This window comes from Photinus pyralis, unplaced genomic scaffold (genome assembly GCF_008802855.1).
Source record: "Photinus pyralis isolate 1611_PpyrPB1 unplaced genomic scaffold, Ppyr1.3 Ppyr1.4_LG8, whole genome shotgun sequence".
NCBI lineage: Eukaryota > Metazoa > Arthropoda > Insecta > Coleoptera > Lampyridae > Photinus > Photinus pyralis.
Window position 1 is genome coordinate 24,317,301 of NW_022170819.1, and position 14,803 is coordinate 24,332,103.

Sequence of the window (14,803 nt, forward strand, 5' to 3'; positions counted from 1 at the left end):
TGTATATGTTTTATTGAGTGTTTATTTACATAGTCACGTATGTATTGACTAACTGTTTATTCTGTGGAGGAAGTACCTCATACAGTTGCGATTCTTTGCTGTATCATGTTACTTCCCAATCTCGTGTGGACTGCAGCTTTTGTGTCTTAGCAATACGAGAAGGAGACCCTCTAATTAATTTTCTTGGGTTTAGTATGTGGGTCTGTTTGTGAGATGATTGACTTTTGAATACTGCTGGCATTTTTACATGTACTTTTCATGTTAAATTAGTGGTACCCGGTGCTGGAGTAGAGTCATGACCTTTTAATGTTGTTTTTTTTATATATGTGGTATTTATCATTTTACGAGTTGTGTTTTTGTACTAATTTGATTGATTTACCAATTGTATTTATGATTTCTCTGATATTTCGTTCACTATCTCGTTTAACTGCATTTGACTCGATTTGGTACCAAATTGTTATTGTAGGCTTAACAAATTTTATTACATGATTTGAGATGTTTGATTTGTGTATTTTTCTCTTGCATTTTGTTACTATAGTTAATTTATTTCTTGTATTTGTGTGCGTATATACCAGGTTTTTCAGTTTTTGTTGCTAGTTCTTTTTCCCCGAGCGGCTGCAGAGAGTAATTGTGGTGCCGTTGGGCATGCATCTTTTTTTAGGTTATTTTGTAGGTTTAAGATGATTTTGAAATGCAAACTTACACAATAGTATATTAAGAGACAGGTGTATAATCAAGTCTAAAGAACGCGCAACGAGTTTAATGGCACGACGCGTATCGGAGTACATTTAAACATTGCAAGTGCTTTAAAGATCAATTATACACTTGTTTCATATCGTATTTTTTACAACGTACAATACCTACAATATAATTTAGAAATAAAGGAAATAAGATGAATCTAGTAATACAGGTGGGCTGTTTATTCGTACTTCCATGATTGCCATGGAAATGTCACTTGACGTGTGCTTATAAAAATCACCGTCTTTGTAAATAAAATGACTAAGGTTGAAATAGTACATTATATATCAAGGTAGAGAAGTCCACTATTATTGCCTGAGCACCAAGATTACATCTCGAGGCGCTTGCGCCGAGGGGTGTAAGGTGCGAAGGCAATAATAGACTTCTCTACCGTGGTATATATACTATTTTTTTCACTACTAGCACTTGAAATCCTCTAAATTAACATATTATATTGATAAGAGAGTTAACGGTTGGACAGAATTGTTTGTTTCTTAATTTAACATGTCAATCAAGTACGTGGAAGTACAAGTCAAACAGGCCGTATTTTGTTCTGTCATTGAGATTTTTCAAAGAGTAATTTCGTTCGAATTTTTTCAAAATGTGATAATTTTAGGTATGTAATTTCTCTGGAAATTGCGAATGGTGGCAATTATTCGTTTTAGAGAACTTGTCTAAACGTTCATTGAGCGAAATTTCGGGTTGTGTTTTCTAAAAGTGACAGCGTGACAGTTCTCATTATTGACTACTAGTTAATAATAAAAAATTATTAACCACTTTGAACAAATGCCGAGAAAGCCTACTTTACAAGTGGAAAAAAGGTTAATAATCATGTCATCAGACGCTAGTAGTGAAAAAAAGATAATACACCGTCCATTCAACAGCTTGTTGCGAAAGCAGAATAAAAGTTGGTAGGTTCAAAATCCAAATCCAATAAAGCCTATTTATTATGAATAATATGAAAAGGTGTTTTCGTGATTGAATAGGAAGCATCTTACGAATAAAGTCTTAAATGCGTCGATAATGCTATCATATACGGAGGAAATGTCAGGTATTTTAATCTTTCATCCTTTGATGCATTCATTCAAAACTTCAAACGTTGCTGCGTTTAAGAAATGGAACAAATTTAGAAGCATACCGTAAATTACACGCGTTTGTGAAAGCTGCAATCAAAGAATAGGTACAATCCAAAGAAATGTTTTGCATTTGCAGAAATCGACCTAAGGGGATTTTTATTTCAGTTCCAGATGACATTTGTGTTTTAAAGGCCCGATTTTTCAAGAATTTGAGTGTTTAAAACGAAGATTGTGATTCAGGTATAATAAAAAAATTCTTAATGACCTTTCGGTTTGCATTTGCGCCTTGAAAACAAACCTCGTGCGTAAAAATTTCATTTTTCCTATCTCTTGGGACGCACAAAGCTCTTAGTTTTATTCAGTTCCTTTCCCGAATGTGTCTCATGTACACAACGTAGGAGTTCCATTCGTACCACCCTGCCCTATCCGACTGCCAACAAGATTTGAAAGTGGTATGAAACGTCCGTCGTTTTGACATGAAAGTGAGATGAATCTGCTTGTACTTTTTCCAACTGTGAGTATAGAGTAACTCAAGATTGCAGTACTGAAACACCTGCACACACCTTTCCATTACATGTTTAGTCGTCGTTCTCTTTTCACCCTATGACAGTTATTCCAAATCGCAATTTTGCAATTCTTCTATTTCGCGAGATACTCAACTCACATTGAAATGTTTTAAAATTGACACCCTGCATAGTAGCTATATCTACTGCTTATACCTACATTTTTGAAAAGATGCCTTGGAAATAAAAAGCCATCTACTGTCAAAATATAAAATCATTATCCTTCAAACTTATGTTTCCAAATTAAGTAAGTATGCTACGAACAGCCTTTGTAAGATGTAACTTACTTCGGCCATCCGTTAAGAAGGTGATCAGGTTGACCATTAGACGCGCATTAACAGTCGAGGTCTCAAAGAGAAAACATCCTAACAGGTGACATTTACATAGTTTGATGGATAATTACTCGACAGCTTGCATTTAGCGTAAACTGCATTTTACAAACGGGGAAAGTAGTCTGGCAACGGCAGCTTTTAAGACGATACTCTGGCAGTTTTCCTCCGCATACGAAAGTTGCGCTTCCTGCACTATCGCCCACCATGAACGTGGGTAACATCGTCAGTTGGGAGAAGAAAGAGGGCGATCAACTGCAGGAAGGCGATGTGCTAGCCGAAATCGAAACGGATAAAGCGACAATGGGGTTCGAGACGCCCGAAGAAGGATATTTGGCAAAGATTCTAATTCCAGCCGGCGCTAAAGAAGTTCCGGTCGGGAAGTTAGTTTGTATTATAGTTGAAAAGGCGGCCGATGTTGCTGCCTTTAAGGATTACAAGGATGATGGCGCACCTGCAGGTACAGCACCTTCTCCTGCACCATCTTCGCCGGGCGCACCTGCACCACCTTCGCCGGACGCACCTCCTTCACCAGCAGCTGCACCGGTTGCTGCTGCCGCCACGCCACCTCCTACAGGAGGTAGAGTATATGCAAGTCCTATGGCCAAAAAGTTAGCAGAACAACGTCAAATTAGACTGGAGGGGAAAGGTACTGGCTTGTACGGATCCATTACGTCAAGTGACCTAGATAAACTTGCAGCTGCACCATCCGCAGCACCAGCTCCAAAACAGAAAGCCACCCCAGTTCCATCTGGTGCAGCCTTTATTGATATTCCGCTCACCAATATGAGATCAGTCATCGCTAAAAGATTGCTCGAGTCAAAAACGACGGTCCCTCATTATTACGTTACCGTCGACTGTAACATAGATAAATTACTCGCCCTTCGTCAAAAAATTAACAAGAAGAATGAGAAGAACGGACCTAAAGTCAGTGTAAATGATTTCATTGTGAAAGCCACTGCGCTTGCGTGCATTGCCCATCCTGAAGTCAACAGCGCTTGGATGGATACAGCGATACGACAGTAAGTCCAAACGCCTTTACTCACTTTCAGAACTTGACGCTTTGTAGATATAATGATGTGGACGTCAGCATCGCAGTCTCCACCCCCACCGGCCTTATAACACCGATTATCTTCCGTGCCAATAGCAAAGGCATTAAGACCATCAGCAAAGAAGTTAAGGAATTGGCGGGAAAAGCGCGCGAGGGAAAACTGCAACCCGCGGAATTTCAAGGGGGCACGATTACCGTCTCGAATTTAGGGATGTACGGCGTCGCCCACTTTACCGCCATCATCAACCCACCGCAATGTGCGATTTTGGCGATGGGTGGTAATCAGATTCGCATAATTCCAGACGACAACTCGGAAAAGGGGTAGGTAGTATGCGATTAAGAGACTTGCTTTGTAAATCACTGCTTAATTTTAGCTTTAAGAAAGCGCATTTTATAAGTGCGACATTAAGCAGTGACCATAGGATAGTAGATGGGGCAAAGGCTGCCGAATGGTTGTCGGCTCTTCGAGAGTATATTGAAGCTCCTGAAATGATGATATTTTAGTACGATTTTCATTATGTGTTAGGTAAGCTTAGAATTGCGCAGGCATGGAATGTCAGCTTCTTGTATCTATTTGTTTATAATTTATTTTGTATTTATTCGGTGTAGGCGTCTATAAATCTCTTTTAAATAAACTTTATTATATTTAATTATTTTGGAGTATGTTATTAGTAACACAAACGTTTGCATTTCCAACATCTTCACTGTGAAAATCGGACTATACTAAATTTCTATAATGCCACATACTTTGTCATTAATCAGCAAAGTAAACAAAATATGGAGACATAAGCAATCTGGAGACGTCTGTAAAGAAGATTAATTATTATTTCGGATTTCGAAATCAATGAAACTTACCCACTACGACCTACGAAACTAAATAAGGGGTGGTCCAGTTTTCCAAACTTGGACGACTCAATGGGTAGTTTTAAATGCTGTATGATTAAGGTAAAGTTTATTTTTTTATTTGTGTTCATCAGTACAGGCCGTTGGAATCTTGACGTTGAAAAAATAATTGGAAATAAGAGGCTTTTCGTTTTTGAACTGTGAAAATTTTCCGCTGTAATCAATAGTCGTGTATGGTTAATTTTAGCTAGCCGTGGATGCATTTTAGGAAAAAAATCTAATATCTGAGAATACAGTCAAAATTTAATAAAACGATCAGGGAGTTCCGCACTTTGAAATGTAACTAAACCCCTGCTACGTTTTGACGCAAAACTGTGGGGCTTTACAGGAATTTATTAAATGATTGAATGCAGAACACATCATGTATTACTATTGAAAACATTCTGTGGTTCTGAAAAGCATCGTCATTAATTAATAGTTATTTACATAATAAGTCTTGAAAGTGGTCGTTTACATGACGCGGAGGCTTATTGAAAAGTACGAGGACGCGCAGCGTCCGAGTACCTCTTTAATCCCTCCAAGTCAGGTGGACTCACTTTCATGACATATTATGTATAACATTTTACCTGAAACCGCAACATGTAGATAACTTTTCCAAATTAAATTATTCATCTGTGTGAAATTTTGATAACGAAAGTTTCAAAATTTGGGTTTGCGCATGCGCAGTGTCAACGTTTTTATTTATGGAAGAATTTAAACGAAATTTGATACATAGGTGCTTGGAATAAAGGAAAATCTAACGCCAGTTTCAAAATTTAGATTTGCGCATGCGCAGTTCCAACTTTCTTATTTAGAAAAGCATTGAAATGACATTCTTCTTATAAACTGAAATTGAAGTAGCACGTCGAAAATGGATTGCACATTTGCAACGCTATCTTTCATATTTGTGGCCGGATTTTTACGATTTTAACAGAAGTTGCATCTTACAAATGGGAAATGAATGCAAGTGCGCTTTTTGTAAATCGTTTACGATTACTTTTTAACTTGTTAATGCAGTTTGCAGTTTATGCTTTGTACTTTTCAACTATACAGTCTTTATAACTAGGTACAAAAGCAGGTATAAGTGAAGAAGAGTACCTACGCGAGACGTTGTTATAATGTAGCCGAAGCTGCGGCCGCCGTAGTGCAATATTCGCTCCCCACAGAGTCAAGAAAGAGGTACGAAAAGGCGTACAAACCTTTTAATGCTGACTGGCGCAAAACTAAAGGAATAATTACTTCCACACATATTCCATTAATTGTTAGTAATTAAAAAACCATTATCCAGTCTGCATTATAATTATCCAATCGTTGATTGAATAACTTATTCAATGAACGATCTAATTGTTATTTTGCATGTACTAGGACTGTAATTGGAGTCAGGCAAAAATATTACAGTACTAGTCAAGTAAAGATCGACTTTCTAATGTCAAAATAGTCCTGAAATTGAGATTTTCTTGACGGTTTCAGGTAAACCGCGTTTATACGGATCGAATACACCTGTTACATATTGGGAGCCGTTTGGGAGACTGATGGGCTATTGATTCATATGGAACGGTTTACACTGCAAATAACAATTAGATGTAGGTTTGACGGAAATGAAATAGTTTCTATGGTTGAGATTGAATCTTCCAGTGCGGCAGTACATCAATGCTTTCTGATTTTTTGGAAAATAATAATGCAAGCTCAGTTTCTCCTGAAATTAAAAACCTTCCTTCAATTTTTATCCCTGTTCCCTGCTGAATATGAGACAGGTTATAGTAACATGAACTTGATATTGAATCATGCCCGAAATCGTCTTTTAGTGATAGTAGGGGAGGCCAATATGGGATTTTAGTATTTAATCGAGCACGTAAGTGGGTTGACTACGTGTTGAAAAGTGTGCATTTCAATAAGCTGACGATTTGAGCGTGAATTGAAGGAGTGGGAAGGTCACAAAACGTTACCTTGACATTCTCGAGCGCGTTGGAGTATTTTTTTTATTTTGATGAAAGTTAGGAAAGATAAGATTAAGAATTAAGAATTAAGAAGACTGACCAAAGACCACCAAAGACAAAAGTTATGACAAGCCTCCCGCCAGAAGGAAAAAAACAAAACTGCAGACAATGATCAACATCCCAAAAAAGTCGGAATGGGACATTTCATTGCCGCCACTTCATTGCCGTCATTTCTAGACCGCCACTTCATTGCCGTGCCAACTCTTTGCAGACCCATCTCATTGCCGATCCAACTAATTGCCGGCCATATCATTGCCGTGCCAACTCATAGCCAGTAAGAATTGGTTATAGAATGAAATTTGAGACCAGGTTTAGGTGAAGGCACATAATCTTAGGTAAATCCAATAGGTAATGGTTTCCGCGGTAAATTCGCGTTTATTGTTTACAAAGTCAATTCCCCTAAAATAAGTCGTGACCAACCCCTCGCAAAAACCTCGAATTCTCGACTTTTTCTGCTGTGGGTGAAACAAGGGGCAAATTACTTGTATGCAAGGGGCAATTAAGTCATCCTTCCCGCTCTCCAGAGTGTTTCTTGACAAATTAACTGGCTGTATCTAGATCTAGAGCAATAAAAACTTTTATCCAGTGCGCTACAATATTAATACATACACGACGATAACTGCCGATTTCATGTAACTGGCGATGAACTGGCCGGCGATGAATCGGCCGGTGGTGAACCGGGTCAGGCGCTGAAACGGCGGCGATGAACCGGCGGCGCTGAAACGTCCCATTCTGCTAAAACAGGACTGCACAACCGGTCTCAAATTTCATTCTATAACCAATTCTTACTGGCTATGAGTTGGCACGGCAATGATATGGACGGCAATTAGTTGGATCGGCAATGAGATGGGTCTGCAGAGAGTTGGCTCGGCAATGATGTGGCGGTCTAGAAATGGCGGCAATGAATGTCCTAGACCGCAAAAAAGTATAGGTAGGTACCCCCTCTCCTCAAGAAAGTTTTAAAAAGGAAACTGGACATTCCTTAGACAGTCCCTTGTGTACCACTTAATGGCCAGTAGTAAGTGTGCCACCAGACTTTAGTTACCCTACGTGTTAACAGTAACTCCTTTATCAATTTCTTGGATCATCTGTGACTCAACAAATGAGTTCGGAAGAAACGAGAAATACACACCATTTTTTGGAAACGAACAAGCAGTTCGACGTTGTTGACAAGCCTTCAAACTTCAAAGCTTGACAGTACCTGTCACTGTCCCAAATATGAGTTTCATTAAAGTACCAAAACTGACCTTAAGCAATGGCAGGGAAATCCCCGTTGTAGGTTTAGGAACATGGAAAGTAATCTTTACAAATGTACACGCCTGATTAAATTTACATGTAAACTGTAGACTAAACCAAACGAAATACCTTCAACCATCAAGAAAGCTCTTAAAATTGGTTATCGGCACTTTGACTGCGCGCCTGTGTATAACAATCTAAAAGAACTTGGAAAGTCATTGGACCAGGCTATAGATAAGAACGTTGTCACTAGAAGAGACCTATTTATCACGTGTAAATTGTGGAACACCTTTCATAGGCCCGACTCTGTGGAAATAGCCATAAAGCAAAGCTTGAGCGATCTCCGTACGAGCTACATCGACCTTTATCTAATGCATTGGCCGATGGCGTACAAAGTAACATGTTAGATGCAGAAATCGCGGCGTCAATAGTCATATTGTAGGAGGGCGAAAAGTTCATTCCTTTAGACAGCAGAGGCAACGTCGAATTCAGCTCCGTACACTTCGTAGATACTTGGAAAGCCATGGAGGTACTCGTACAACGCAACCTTGCCAAGTCTATCGGTGTATGCAACTTTAATAAGAGACAGATAGAAAAAATAATCCAATCCGCGAAAATTCCTCCGGTAATAAATCAGGTAAACTCACACTTTCAGCTTAAGTAAAATGGTGCATGTGAGTACTGGCATAAGTACCTACTGGGTATGCAAAAGGTCAGTTCTGTATTTTGATAATTACCTTAGATATGCTTCTGGCGCGTGATATTAAAAACAAAGCTGAGTTTTCGACCTTTGGTTTTCTCTCGAATCGTGTATTGGGTACTTCCGTCTTCTACTATAGTAGTATTACACCCACTGAAGTCCTCAATGACCCCATTTCCATTTGTATTTAACCATTAAGTACCTAATTAACTTCACTCAACGATTTAACTGACTATAGGTAATGATTAGATCAGGCAACCATTTTTTCCCTTTCTCTTTCACTGGAGATAAATGTGTAGTTTACCGCAACATTTTACTTTTTCAAATAGAAGATGCATATCCTTTACCCTATGTCTATATTTTGATGGATACTTTAATTACACAATCTGCAAATTGAACAAGCATAGAGCTACCAGCTACCCTCCCCTTGCTTCCTCACCATCAGTTTGCATCTTACACAAAATGAAGGGGTCATTCCCCTTTCCCCTTTTTTGCGATTTTAATTGACATGTATATTTTGGCAATCGCCGATAATATCATCGCATCTTTCTCTTCTTATACCTACCTCTATTGCTATCTTCGACTATCTTACTCTTCTGTCCTTTCCCTGTCTTCCAAAAAGAAGAAACCCATCATACTCCTAACTCTAAACTCATATCTCTTTTTAATCACGAAGTCAACTACCTATCTCCTCCTCCCTTTTATTTTACCTGCCACCGTCTCCATTTAGCTGAAATAGCAGATGCGCATAATTTACGGTTGTGTGTTCAGTCAAGATTCCAGATTTCTTTGCTTCTTGGAACTGTTTCGATTTTTCATGTTCTTCTTTTTCAAGTTCTTCCGTTTCTTCAAATTTTTAGGATTGCTCCGATTATCCCAGTCCCTCATCTTTTCAGTTCTTCTAAACTCTCCAAATTACTACAATTATTGAAATTCTTCAATCCGCCTTTGGCTTCACACTTCATGTGCTCGCCTCAAATTATTTAAGTCCTCTATTACTTCTACATATAATAGTCACAACCGACTAGGGTTTCCATTAAGACAAAATAAGAGTGTTGTCAATGAATAAGTAATTTAATTACTTATTCACTGGTGTTGTCCGAGAAAAATACGATAGCCTCAAAAAGGTTTTCAAGACACATATGCAAGCCTTCATGAGTCCCTATGATTTTTAATGATTTCCACTACTTTGAATGCCCTTTAAACATGTAACAAGCGCTTGAAAGCTTTTGAGCTTTAATATTCTTTAAAGTAATTTGATTGACTAACATAAGCCTGTAGAACCCTTTACGAGCTATATCCAAGTGAGTGCAAGGGTATTTAAAACCCCCCTAGCGTCTCCATGGGTTTCCAAACGTTAATTTGCTTAACGCGCAGGGGCGGACTGGCCCGGGGGGCGGGTGGCGATTGCCACCTGGCCTGTAGGTCATAATGGCCCGTTGGAAATTTATAAGTATGTGCTGTATTTAGTTTCTTGCACTATTAATAAATTATTAACACGTTTCTCTCATTGGGGTTGATGTTAGGTTGTTCATTAAACAATTCTGTTTTTATTTAAGTGTTTTACAATGAATTTATCATTTTTTGTCGTATCATCAAGTGCTGAAATACAATTATAGACGACGCGCCTGGTTTGATTTATGTAGGTATATTTTGATACTTTTAATTACCAGCTGCAATTTAAAAAAACTTTGTATTGTAATTGATTTTCGAAAAAGGAAGAGCTCACCCCCCCCCGCCATCTTCATTACACTAATACTTTAAGGCTGCGTTCTTGGCCCTCGGCGGTAAAAATTGTAATTAATCTGAAAAATAACTATTTTTAAAATAATAGATGGCGTTGGCGAGGAGAATTAATTTATTTTGTTAATGATTCATTGATGTACCTAATTAGCTTTCTAATACGTAATGAATTACCCTCTGGGCACACATTTATCCGACCTTGCATTTTGAATGGCATTTTTGTTTCATTCGCAGATTCACTGTGCAGTGTGAGTGTTGTATTGTAATTTGTGTACCTACCTAATAATTTTTTGAATACGTTCGGAACATTATTACTTAATTTTTTATTGTAACCACCAATTATGGGTAAAGGACGTCTTTCTTACAAATTTAATAAAAGAAACAAGAAATCTAAGGCAAGAAAGCGAGAATGGCAAAACAGAAACAAACTTTTCTTTTTACTACTAAAAATATTTCTTATATAATGTATATCATTGCATTCTGTACTAATACATTTATGATATTCGAAAAGAAATTCGACAAATAGTGCCATAAAATTTGAAATTTATAGAAAAAGGGTGCAGGTTGTTTTGAACTACTATTCAATATGGCGCCGTAGCCTAACGCAGCCTTAATGGCCCGTAACCTATGCAACTCCACCTGGCCCGTAAGTACCCAGCCCCCCTGTTAACGCGCGTTATTTTAAAAATCCTAAGAGGATTTAATATAGTTTAAGGGTGTTTAAGAGAAAGACCCTTGTAAAGTACTACTACTAAGTAGCGGGAATTCCAGCCTACAAGCTCCAGTTGTGATTCGAATTCAATCACAGCCTGAGATGTCGTAACTATAGGGTGGTTACAGTATTCCCATCCCTGTGACTGTCGCTTCTAGGCGAAAAGTGGATACATACATCAAACAATTCGAATGCCAAATTTATACAAATTTAACTTCGGGCCAAAACCATGTAATCAAAACATAATAACCATAAAGTTACACGTAGGCGGAATACATCACAGAAAAAAGTTCCCACGGTCTAAGACCACGCCCACACAGGTGGCATAGAACAAAGGAAAAATTCCCACGGTCTAGGGCCACCCACGCGGGCGGCATACATCAAAGGAAAAAAAGTTCCCACGGTCCCCAGAATTTTCCCACGCACAACTCCCCCAATACTTACTCACAATAGCGCATTTTTTTAATTTTTGTGGAAATGCGCTAAAAAGGGTTTCTTTCTTTCTTGTTACAAATAACATATGAATGTCCGGTTTTCTGTGTAGTTATTAGGCAACTATGCAGATGAATAAAAAAATGCGCACGCGCAACCCAACTTTTGTACTTGCGCAATCCCATTTTTTTATTTGTTAAGATATTTAAATGAAATTCCATGCAATTCGCTTGATAACTAACGGAGATGTCAAAAAATCGGATTACGCATGCGCAAATAGTTATTTATTATACAAGGGAAAAAAGTATTAGATTTTAGCTCGAGGTTGTGTTAAAATGTCTGATTCTGAATTTTTTCCGACTTCACCTGAGTTAGTAGATGCAGTGAAAGAGCGTCTCAAAAATTGAAATCTATCTTTACTTATGTGTATATGAGAGTATATCCAGGAAAAAAATGAGTACTTTTTTCCCGGATGTACTCTTGGGGACTTTTGAAACTGTCATCTGGGGATGAAATAAAAAATCTTCCTAGGTCGCTTTCTGTAAATGCAGAAGATTTCTTTGGCTTGTACCCTATCATTTGGCTGAAGCTTTCACAAACGCGTGCAATTTCAAATTTGGGGCATGCTTCCAAATCTGTTCCACTTTTTAATCGCAGCATTGGTTGAAGTTTTGAATGAATGCACCAAAAGATAGAAGATTTAAATACCTTTGACATTTCCTTCATATATGCGAGCATTATCGATGCATTTTTAGACTGTATTCATACGTAACTTCCTATTCATCCGTGGAAACAACTTTTCATATTCTTTATAATAGGCTTTATTGGATTTGGATTTCACAAGCGATTTAATGAACGGAAATCGTTTTATTCACAAAGACGATGATTTTTATAAGCAAACGTCAAGTGACATTTCCATGGCAATCGTGAAATTAAGAACACCCAGCCCATAATTAGACATGTATTCGAGTATAAGGTCAATATGATTTCATTGTATTTCCTATTTTTAAATTATACTGCAGGTATAATAAAAAATACTACTATTATTAGATTGACGGTTTGAATTTCGTTAGTAATTTTTTTCTGTCATGACTGTCATTTTAAGAAACCAGTGGTGTGTGCCATTTGCAGTTTATTAATTTTTCCATTTTGAACAATTTTTAGAGTTGATGCACTAAAATATGTAAGAAACGTGACTGTGTCTAGTGTTAGTTTATAATTTGTGGTAAAACAGAAGCAGTATTTGAAAATTATAAATAAGTAAACGATTTACTGAAAGCATGATGATACACCACTGCAATTAAATAAATGATCATCAGTTAGTACCAACTTCATAATTTTTATGATTTGCAGGAAATTCAAATTGTCCTCACTTCTAATGAATCACCCAGTATAAGATACACGTGTATAATTGGTCTTTAAAGCACTTGCAACATTAAAGGCACTCCGCTTCGCGTCGTGCCATTAAACTCGTTGCGCGTGCTTTAAAGAGTTGATTATACACTTGCATCTTAATATACTATTTGCGCATGCGCAGTCGGATTTTTTTATTTGTTAAGATATTTAAATGAAATGTTGTATGGAGGCTCCTCAAATAAAAGTAAAAAGAATGCCGATCAAAAAATTTGTTTTGGGAATGCGCAATTCAATTTTTTGACATCTCTGTTAGTTATGAACCGAATTGCATAAAATTTGGATGTACACACCTCGAATAAAGACAAAACTAATACTGATTCAAAAATTTGTTTTACAATCTATACTGATCTGGTCTCGAGGATCGTTTAGTATTCAGTTGCATCGGAATTTTAAATATTTATTTATGTATGCACGTGGAAGTATATTATCAGTGTGGTGTTGCCCTATATGAGTCGAAAAGCCATTTATTCCGTGGAGGAAGTAGGTACCTCATACAGTTCTGATTCTTCGCTGTATGAGTTGCTGTCACTCTCGTACCCGCTGCCCGACGGATGGTGCATAAGCAATACAAGGAAAAGGGGGGGGGGGTCCTCTACTTAACTTTTCTTCTGTTTAGTATGTGAATTGCTTTGTGTGATAATTAACTACTCCTTGCCTTTTCACTTGTACTTTTTCGTATCAAATTGATGGTAGCTGATGCTGGAGAGTAGAGCCATGCGCTGTACAGAAAACGCGCCAACACTTTTGCGTCCCCGCAAATAATAAGGTAATAAATTGCTACGCATGCATTAATTACTAGCATTTAATAAAAGGCGCTAAATCTACTCCTATGTTTAAAACTATAGACTACCAACTAGAACTGCAGATTGTCTTCAAATTTTCGCCGCGGTTTTATTACTCATTTTCCCGTCACTTGTGGCAAACTTAAATCAAATCCATGCGGTTCACCGTCACTTTCACACATGGGAAGTCCAAAAAAAGGGCCAAGTTTATAGTTCGATGGCTGTGAAAAGGTGTTAGCGACTTCCTTGAAAATTAAACTCTACAGTTGCGTCATGACAACAGCAAAGATTTTTTCTTACGTATAGTGTTACCTTTCTTTTCAAAATCCCTCCTGTCAGTAAATTATAAGCTTTTTTCGAACGCGTTTCCTTTACCCACAGCAAGCGATTCCCTTGAGCCTGTAACATTTGCTTTTTGTGCATCCACTTTTTCCAGAGACAATTGTCATAGAAAAAGCAATCGTTCACAAGATACTGCGAAAGACACGCAAAAAGGTCCAACACTTGGGGAATTTATTTTTGGCACGACCTAACACGCAAAGTTTGAAAACTTGGCTTTTATGTTACATGCCAAACACTAACCCCATAATAACTGTAACTCCCTGACCTTTTGCACAGCTAACCCCTAATTTCTCACGTGTTCATCAACCTATTTCCCAAATACGCAGGTTGAATGTCACCCATTTCTGAACCAAGAAAACTTGTGGCACTTCTGCAACTCGCACAACATCACAATAACGTGCAACAATCCGTTGGCATTGCCCGAACGATTCGTTCCCGATCTGGAACAAGCGAACCTACTAGACACGCCCCTACTGTATAAGATAGGTCGAAGATACCGTAAGACTGCCGCACAAGTGGTCTTAAAGTATCAGCTCCAACGGAGAAACGTCGTCATTCCCCGGACGACGCACGGGGATCAGCTACACGAAAACCTGAACCTGTTCGATTTCGAAATGGACGAGGACGAGATGGCCGCGATGGGAACGCTAAACAAAAATCTCCGGTACATACAGTCAATTAGAAAAAAGTGAGTATTTATTTTCCTTCTGTAAACGCTAAAAGATGTTTTGCAGCGATAGTAAGCATCCCGAGTACCCATTTAAAGACCCATTTTAAATTATAATATGTAATCGTGCGGATATT

The 14,803-nt window shown here is 38.1% G+C and overlaps 2 protein-coding genes across 3 annotated transcripts; both read left to right on the plus strand.

Annotated features, from left to right (window-relative positions):
- Nucleotides 1–2,582: 2,582 nt before the first annotated feature.
- On the plus strand, nucleotides 2,583–4,361 carry LOC116178768 (dihydrolipoyllysine-residue acetyltransferase component of pyruvate dehydrogenase complex, mitochondrial-like). 2 transcript variants are annotated; one of them, XM_031498364.1, is made up of 5 exons: nucleotides 2,583–2,749; nucleotides 2,799–3,355; nucleotides 3,407–3,728; nucleotides 3,776–4,078; nucleotides 4,132–4,361. In XM_031498364.1, the coding sequence occupies exons 1-5, from the start codon at nucleotides 2,631–2,633 to the stop codon at nucleotides 4,259–4,261; spliced, it is 1,431 nt and encodes a 476-aa protein (XP_031354224.1). In that variant the 5' UTR covers nucleotides 2,583–2,630; the 3' UTR covers nucleotides 4,262–4,361. The 2 variants fall into 2 exon arrangements, with proteins under 2 accessions (XP_031354224.1, XP_031354223.1); XM_031498363.1 differs by having other exon boundaries at nucleotides 2,799–3,728.
- A 3,469-nt stretch (nucleotides 4,362–7,830) lies between these two features.
- On the plus strand, nucleotides 7,831–14,798 carry LOC116178769 (aldo-keto reductase family 1 member A1-like). The gene is made up of 5 exons (XM_031498365.1): nucleotides 7,831–7,932; nucleotides 7,983–8,267; nucleotides 8,315–8,509; nucleotides 14,326–14,687; nucleotides 14,734–14,798. The coding sequence occupies exons 1-5, from the start codon at nucleotides 7,855–7,857 to the stop codon at nucleotides 14,774–14,776; spliced, it is 963 nt and encodes a 320-aa protein (XP_031354225.1). The 5' UTR covers nucleotides 7,831–7,854; the 3' UTR covers nucleotides 14,777–14,798.
- The last annotated feature ends 5 nt before the right edge of the window (nucleotides 14,799–14,803 follow it).

Bases quoted from the DNA above. Each gene is read 5' to 3' on its own strand.
- LOC116178768 (XM_031498363.1), top strand. From the start codon at position 2,631: ATGCTACGAACAGCCTTTGTAAGATGTAACTTACTTCGGCCATCCGTT. The intron at 3,729-3,775 runs GTAAGTCCAAAC...GACGCTTTGTAG, and splicing joins ATGGATACAGCGATACGACA to ATATAATGATGTGGACGTCA. The intron at 4,079-4,131 runs GTAGGTAGTATG...GCTTAATTTTAG, and splicing joins GACGACAACTCGGAAAAGGG to CTTTAAGAAAGCGCATTTTA.
- LOC116178769 (XM_031498365.1), top strand. From the start codon at position 7,855: ATGAGTTTCATTAAAGTACCAAAACTGACCTTAAGCAATGGCAGGGAA. The intron at 8,268-8,314 runs GTAACATGTTAG...GTCATATTGTAG, and splicing joins ATTGGCCGATGGCGTACAAA to GAGGGCGAAAAGTTCATTCC. The intron at 8,510-14,325 runs GTAAACTCACAC...CCAAATACGCAG, and splicing joins TTCCTCCGGTAATAAATCAG to GTTGAATGTCACCCATTTCT.